The sequence below is a fragment of the Mastomys coucha genome, unplaced genomic scaffold (genome assembly GCF_008632895.1).
Source record: "Mastomys coucha isolate ucsf_1 unplaced genomic scaffold, UCSF_Mcou_1 pScaffold22, whole genome shotgun sequence".
NCBI classification, from domain to species: Eukaryota; Metazoa; Chordata; class Mammalia; order Rodentia; family Muridae; genus Mastomys; species Mastomys coucha.
This window is the reverse complement of record NW_022196905.1, coordinates 249,531,684-249,539,969: the sequence shown is the minus strand read 5'-3', so window position 1 is coordinate 249,539,969 and position 8,286 is coordinate 249,531,684. Positions and strand designations below refer to the sequence as shown.

The window sequence follows — 8,286 nt, the reverse complement described above, 5'->3', positions numbered from 1 at the left end:
TTATTTTTTTTTTTTGTATGTGAGCTACACTGTAGCTGTACAGATGGTTGTGAGCCTTCATGCGGTTGTTGGGAATCTAATTTTTTAGGTCCTCGGCTCGCTCTGGTCAATCCCGCTCACTCAGTCCCTGCTTGCTCCAGCCCAAAGATTTATTTATTATTATATAAGTACACTGTATATTGTATAAGTACACTGTAGCTGACTTCAGATGCACCAGAAGAGGGTGTCAGGTCTCATTACATGTGGTTGTTGGGATTTGAACTCAGGACCTTTGGAAGAGCAGTCAGTGCTCTTACTTTTTGACTCATATTTTAAAGGTAGTTTGGGGTTCCAGGGAGTTATTTTCTCCACGTTGTGATCTGATCTGTCCTTTTTTTTTCTTTCTTTCTTTTTTCTTTTCTTCAAATTCAGAAATCTACCTGCCCCTGCCTCCCAAGTGCTGGGATTAAACGTATGTGCCACCACTGCCCAGCTTTTTTTTTTTTAATTTATTTATTTATTATATGTAAGTACACTGTAGCTATCTTCAGATACTCCATAAGAGGGTGTCAGATCTTGTTAAGGATGGTTGTGAGCCACCATGTGGTTGCTAGGATTTGAACTCAGGACCTTCTGAAGAGCAGTCAGTGCTCTTAACTGCTGAGCCACCTCTCCAGCCCAGATTTATTCCTTTCTTTTATGTGTGTGTGTGTGTGTGTGTGTGTGTGTGTGTGTGTGTGTGTCATATGTGTGAGTACTTATGGAGGGCAGAATAAGGCTCAGAGTCCCTGGAGTCTTAAGTTACAGGCAGTGGTGAGCTGACCAGCATAGGTGCTGGCCACTGATTCAGGTCCTATGAAAGAGCAGCAAGTGCTCTTAATACTGAGATATCTAGTCCCCAAGATAACTCTTTCTCTGTTGTTTTCATTTTTTTTCCAAGATAATTCTTAACCTACCTGTTTCACTGGCCATTGAGAAGCTTGTTATGGCTTTGAGCATTTTTAGGGTTGGGGACATGGCTCAGCAGTTAAGAAAACTGGTTGCTCTCCCAGAGGACTAAGGTTTCATTCACAGCACGCACATGACAACTGTACTTCCAGAGGATCTGACCTCCTGACTTTACATTCATGCGGTGCACAAATACACATGTAGGCAGAACACTCGTACACATAAAGTAAAAATTAGCAAGTCTAGCCAGGCAGTGGTGGCATGTAGTGGGGAATTAGTTAAACCCATTTGGCTCTTGGCAGGGGCACACAAGCCCCACCCGGCCAAGAGCTCTCTGGATTTGCCAATGAAAGACACACACACACACACACACACACACACACACATTCATTTGCGAATGAAAGACACACACATGCCAGGCGGTGGTGGCGCACACCTTTAATCCCAGCACTTGGGAGGCAGAGGCAGGCGGATTTCTGAGTTCGAGGCCAGCCTGGTCTAAAGAGTGAGTTCCAGGACAGCCAGGGCTACACAGAGAAACCTTGTCTCGAAAAACCAAAAAAAAGAAAAAAGAAACACACACACACACACACACACACACATGCACACACTCACACACTCACACACTCACACACTCACACACGCACACACACATACACACAACAGCTAATTTTGATATGCCTTGACTAATTCAAAGGCTGGGCATTTTTAAACCTCCCAGCAGCTAGCACACAATTCCCTCTGGTATTCCTGGCTTAACACCTTCTAAATCTATATTTTATCTTTGCTGCCCCGTTACCTTCCTGGCAGCCCCACCCCCACCCCATAGAGCCACATTCCCTTTACACCTACATTGTAGGATGCTTTCTTTCCTGCAGCTCTTACATCTGATCCTTCTCCCTCCAAGTTATAGTATTCTCCCCTCCCCCCCACCCTCCACTTCTCTCTGCCTGTCTCTGTCTGCCTCTCTCCCTCCTTCCCTCTCTCCCTCCCTTTCTCTCTCCCTCCCTGCCTCTCTCTGGTCCTTTGTTTCCCACCCCCCACATACCTCCACTCCACAATCTAGAAGTCCCACCCTATCTCCTTGCCTAGCCGTTGGCTGTATGGCAATTCTTTATTACCAATGGAAGCCAGCTGGGGACAGGGACCCTCAGTCTGAAAGTGCAGCTTTTGGGAGCCAAAATAAGATAAAGCATTAGAACCAATTCCTAACCCTGGCCCAAGCCTTTAATTCCAGCACTCAGGAGGCAGAAGTAGTCAGATCTCTGAGTGTGAGGACAGCCTGGTCTACAGAGTGACATCCAGGCCATGCAGGGCTACACAGAGAAACCCTGTCTCAAAAATGATAGATAGATAGATAGATAGATAGATAGATAGATAGATAGATAGATAGATTTTTTGGTTTGTCTGTTTGGTTTGGTTTGGGTTTTTTTGTTTTTGTTTTTGTTTTGTTTTGTTTTTTTGGTTTTTGGTTTTTGGTTTTTTCAAGACAGGGTTTCTCTCTGTAGCCCTGGCTTGGAACTCACTCTGTAGACCAGGCTCGCTTCGAACTCAGAAATCCGCCTGACTTTGCCTCCCAAGTGCTGGGACTAAAGGCGTGCACCACCACTGCCCAGCTAGCTAGCTAGATCTTTAAAACAACATTTAATATGCTTTTGAAGCTAGGGATAGTGGTGTATGGCTTTAATTGAAGCATTTTTTGAGGCAGAGTTATGAGGATCTCTGTGAGCTGGAGGCTAGCCTGATCTACATATAGAGCTCCAGGACAGCCAGGACTACAATAGGGAGGCCCTGTCTCACAAAACAAGAGTGTTTCTGGATCTGTTTCCGTGGCTTTGAATTCATTTGAACAGTATCTTCATCTATCAAATGAGAATGTAATGGTGACACTGCAACACTCAGTGTGTTGCAAGTGAAGAGATTGATGGCTATGGCCACTGTCATTCATTATGGACTCTGGTTACAAGTAGAGCATGACTTGAACTGGCTTCAACAGAAGGAAGGCTGAGGGGGGCTGGAGAGGTGGCTCAGCAGCTAAGAGGACCACCTGCTCTTCCAGAAGACCCGGGATCAATTCCCAGCACCCATATGGCAGCTCACAATCATCTGTTAAGTCCATTACCAAAAAAAAAAAAAAAAAAAAAAAAAAAAAAAAAAAACCAATGATGCCCTCTTCTGGTCACCAGAGGCATTGTATGCACATGGTACACATACGTGCAGGCAACATGTACATAAAGTAAAAATAAAGATTAAAAAAGGTAGATAGGAGTGACATAGATTTCAGGATAAGTTGTCATCAACTTAGAATCTTCTCTCTTTTTTTTCTATCATCCTTATGTAAGCTTCATTACAAGCCGTGGGATAAGGGCCCTGTGGTCTCTCATTTGTGTTCACAGAAGGAGAGAGGGAGATAGATGGAAAGAAAAAAGTGGCTTCCTGAGTTCTCTCAGAGGGGCCAGACACTTACTCAGCAAGCATTCTCTCCACCCAAATTAACTCAGGAGCCAATTGTTTGGTTTTATTTTTTAAGATTTATTTATTTTTATTTTCAATATTTGAATGGTTTGAATGTATATGCATCACAGGAAAAGAGACAGAAAACCAATGGAACTGACCGAAACAGTCTTTTTTTTTTTTTTTTTTTTTGAGACAAGATCTTATACTATATATAGCCCAGGCTCCAGGCTGGCCTCAAACTCACAGAAATTCTCCTGCCTCAGTCTCTCAGAAATGATTTTCATTGTAATCCTGAATATCCTAGGCCAGCTGTGACTGTGGTGACCAATCAGGACTGGCAGCGTTCTTTTAACAGGCATGTTTTATTTGATCTATATGGGGTTTGACCACAAGGCTTTTGTTGTTGTTAAAAAATTGTGCTCTGTGTAATGAAGTGAATTATTTGTATGCATGTGGTGTCAGGTATTTAAGTGTGAGGAGCCCAAAGATCAAGGTCATCTGTCTTCCTATCACTCTCCACTTTATTTTTTATATTTATTTGTTTGTTTGTTTAAAGTGTGTGTGTGTATGTGTGTATGTGTGTGTGTGTGCGTGTGTGTGTGTGTGTGTGTGTGTGTGTGTGTGTGTGTCTGTCTGTCTGTCTGTCTGCCTACATGTAAAGGTCAGAGAACAACTTGAGGGAGCAGACCCTCCCAGAGCCAGACTCACAAGTGTGCACCACCATGCCTGGGGTTTTTTATTTTTTGTTCGTTTTTAAGATTTATTTATTTATGTATGTATATGAGCACACTGTAGCTGTCTTCAGAGACACTCCAAAAGAGGCCATCTGATCCCATTACAGATGGTTGTGAGCCACCATGTGGTTGCTGGGAATTGAACTCAGGACCTGTGGAAGAGCAGTCAGTGCTCTTAACCACTGAGCCATTTTTCCAGCCTGTTTTTTGTTTGTTTGTTTTGTTTTTGTTTTTGTTTTTTATTGTTGTTGTTTTTAATTGGTGCTGGAGATCCAAACTCATGCTTATTCAGCAAACACTTTGTGGACTGAAATATCCCCCAGCCCCAAGCAGCAACATTTTAAGAACACTCTTGTACTTGCTTGCAAGATTTAAAATCAAGAGGTCTGACATGCCAGTCCAGACTGCTGGCTGCTCCTGAGAAATGGAGAGGTCCGTTGTCCTTGCAGAACAGCAGGTGTCAGCTTGCTCAATAACCTCCACACGTTTTCAGATGGACCGTGGGCCTAACGGCCAGTTTATGGCTTTTTCCCTGCAGGATTTGAAGAAAGGGTGTGAATCACTGGACTCTTCCATCAAAAACAGAGGGTACCAAGAGACTGAAGCAAAAGGACAGGGAGATCACGGCCATTCTGAGATACGTAGCAGGAGCCTGTCTTGAAACAAAACAAAAACAGAGAAGTAAGAGACGCATTCAAAGTCCCAGAAACAAAAAGGATGCTTTTCAAGTTTAGATTTATGATCTCATTTCTTGTGTGTGAATGTTTTGCCTGTATGTATGTATCCATGCATGCAAGCATGCGTGTATTGCACCATGTGTGTGCCTGGCGCCTGCAGAACACAGTGAGTCTCCTTTGCAAGAGCAGCACGTGCTCCTAACCACTAAACCATCTCTCTGGCCCCAGGAACTTCTCTGTAAACTGTGCTGAGGGTCATTCATTCAGAGACTTAGCCAATGCTGGGCAAACACTCCACCACTGAGCTGTAACACCAGCTGTGGGTTTTTTTTGTTTTGTTTTGTTTTGTTTTGTTTTTTTTGGACAGGCTTTCATTAGGTAGCTGGGACCGGCCTTGAACTTGTGATCCTTCTGTCCCAGCCTCCTAAATGTTAGGATGTCAGCACCACTATACTTGACTGGAAACATATTTCTTTGCAGCAATTGAGACTAATGCCAACTCAGCTCATTCTACTGGTTTAAGTTGCCTGTTTGGCCCCTGGAGGCATTTCTCATATCTCAACAAGACATCTGTGTTAGGAGAGGCTAAATAATAAGACCAAGATGCCCCCCAAATATAATGGCTTTCATACAACTGAAACTGCATCTTCAATCAGAGTCCATAGCAGAAATCCTGGCAACATGGCAACTTTCCTCCATGCAGTTTTTTTTTTTTTTTTTTTGGTTTTTCAAGACAGGGTTTCTCTGTGTAGCCCTGGCTGTCCTGGAACTCACTCTGTAGACCAGACTGGCCTCGAACTCAGAAATCCACTTGCCTCTGCCTCCCAAGTGCTGGGGTTAAAGGCGTGCCACCATCACCGCCCGGCCAAACCCCCATTCTTTTGGATACCAGTATGCCTGAGATCCTCTCCTTGCAAACCTGTCTTAGTCCAAAGTAGCACAAATTCTATCCACTCACAACCCATATCAGGTGCTAGTCACATGACCTCAGGTGTTGCAATGGAAGCTGAAGATAAGGTGCTTGGTGACCAATACTTTCAGTTCAAGCTTTATTACCATGGTAGAACAGATGTGGCAGACAGCAAACTGTCTCTATCTTACATGGTAGAGGTATCTCATTCCTGGCGTTGAGATCACAAATATCTTTGACCCCTCTGTTAACTGAATAATAGATACACAAAGGATTGTGGTATTTCAACCAATCTGTGCATCTCTTTCAGGTATGGATAAATTGGGACAGATCATCAAGTTAGGCAGGTTCATCTATGAACAGTGTGAAAAGATGAAATACTGCAAAAAACAGTGCCAGCGTCTAGGAAACCGCGTGCGCAGCCTGCTACAGCCTCTCCAGAGGCTCCAGGCCCAAGGAAAGAAGAACTTGCCGGATGATGTTACTGCTGCCTTGGGCCGTTTTGAGGAAGTCCTGAAGGAGGCTAACCAGCAGATAGAAAAGTTCAGCAAGAAGTCCAATATTTGGAGGTTTGTAACTGTGGGCAATGATAAGATCCTCTTCCATGAAGTAAATGAGAAGCTGAGAGACATCTGGGAGGTGCTCTTGCTGCTGCTTCAGGTTTATCAATGGAATACCGTTTCAGACGTCAGCCAACCAGCATCCTGGCAGGAGGAAGATCGACAGGATGCCGAGGAAGACGGGTAAGTCTCCCAAAGGCTGGGAAAGAGCAGGCTGGGCTTGAGGGTAGGGTGGGAAAGCAGATGGACTCAGGGAGAGTCATAGCTTCGCTTTGGTTTGTTGAAGGAGAGGAGTTTGAACAGTTGTGTGTACTTGTGACTCAGAAATCCTGCTGTATGGGGAGGCTGGTGAAATCTGGGGAAGACTTTATGAAATAGCGGACACGTTGCTACCTTCTCGTGAGTCCCCTCTGCTTCTCCACTTTATCTTTAAAAAATATCTGGAGGGCTGGAGAAATGGCTTAGTGGTTAAGAGCACTGGCTGCTCTTCCAGAAGTCCTGAGTTCAATTCCTAGCAACCACATGGTGGCTCACAACCCTCTGTTATGGGATCCTGATGCCCTCTTCTGGTGTATGTGTGAAGACTGCTACAGTGGACTCAAATGAATCAATCAATCAATCTTAAAAAATATATCTGGAATTCCAATTCATAACTTACAGTCTTAAATTCTGTGAGACTCTCACTTAAGATGAAAATTGTCTGGTAAAAATAATTAAATAAAACAAAAACAGCATGCACAACACTGTTCTAACTAAACCTTAGAGATACAGTACAGGACAAAACAGACAAAATCTCTGACCTCATGGAGTGTTATGCCTGCTGATAGAAAGCTAAGTTTCTCTAAAGCCAGTGAAAGCCACAAGTAGGATAATGGTACACAAAGAACAGGCAGAGTAACATTTGACTGGACACCTTGACAAAGAAGGAACTAGCCATGCAGAGATACAACCGCTCTTGTGATAGAACTGCAGAGGGGAAACACTAATTTCGTTTTTTTTTTTCCTTCTGCTTCTTCTTTCTTTTTTTGAGGGGGGATGGGGTGGTGGGGTTCGAGACAGGGTTTCTCTGTATAGCCCTGGTGGTCCTGAAACTCACTCTGTAGACCGGGCTGGCCTCGAACTCAAAAATCCTCCTGCCTCTGCCTCCCAAGTGCTGGGACTAAAGGCGTGCACCACCACCGCCCAGCAACTACTGTGTTTTATGCCTCTACTTGTGCCACATCCTCTGAAACAAGCCACCTGGCAAAGCTCAACAGGAAGAGACAAAGGCACTCAGTTTGCCCTCTATGGCAAGAGTGTGGCCATATACCGTCACTCCCTGGAAGTCAATAGCTAGAGCCAATAATTCAACCTACCTGAGAGTCAGAATGGACGTGTGAACCGAAGAGAGCATTTTAGAGGGTGAGGTAACAAAAGCCTACACTAGAATGGCCCTCTAACTGAACATAAAGGAGGGCCAGGCTCGAAAGAAACAAGGCATGGGCTGAGCTGGAGGTAGAGGGTAAGAGATGAGCCTAGGTCACCTGGCAAAGGAAGACAAAAGAAGCATGGGCAAATATGACCTCCTTAGACTTACGACGACCCAGCAATATGAACCCCAACACTGTCATCTAAAAGATAGAAGGGGATGCTGGAGAGATGGGTCAGCTGTTAAGAGCACTGACTGTTTTTCTAGGGAACTCAGGTTCCATAGACAGCCATAATGATGAGGCCTTTTAATGAGAGAGCACTAGGAGAGGTCTCACAATAGTATCATGTAACATATCCTGGCCTAGCCAATATGCCAAGGGGCCTGGAAGCAGGAACTAGGCAGGACTTATCCTATAGCTGCAAAGGGGATGGAGGCTTTATGAACTCTGTCTGAGAGAGAGATACTCCAGAGGAGTGGCCTGAATTCTTTGATAGAGAAGGCACAGAAGTAAAGGGTCTGAAAGCTAATAGTGAGAGTTTGGAGCCGGGCGGTGGTGGCGCACACCTTTAATCCCAACACTTGGGAGGCAGAGGCAGGTGGATTTCTGAGT

The 8,286-nt window shown here is 44.5% G+C and overlaps 1 protein-coding gene across 2 annotated transcripts in view; it reads left to right on the top strand.

The window, feature by feature from the left end:
- Positions 1-8,286, top strand: part of Mlkl (mixed lineage kinase domain like pseudokinase) — a 28,136-nt gene that overhangs the window by 2,115 nt on the left and 17,735 nt on the right. Inside the window, exons 2-3 of one of the 2 annotated variants that reach the window (XM_031341457.1) lie at positions 4,657-4,799; positions 6,016-6,448. In XM_031341457.1, coding sequence (XP_031197317.1) covers positions 6,018-6,448 — 431 coding nt within the window. In that variant the 5' untranslated portion in view covers positions 4,657-4,799; positions 6,016-6,017. The remainder of the gene's footprint in view (positions 1-4,656; positions 4,800-6,015; positions 6,449-8,286) is intronic. The other variant, XM_031341458.1, reaches the window with a different exon arrangement.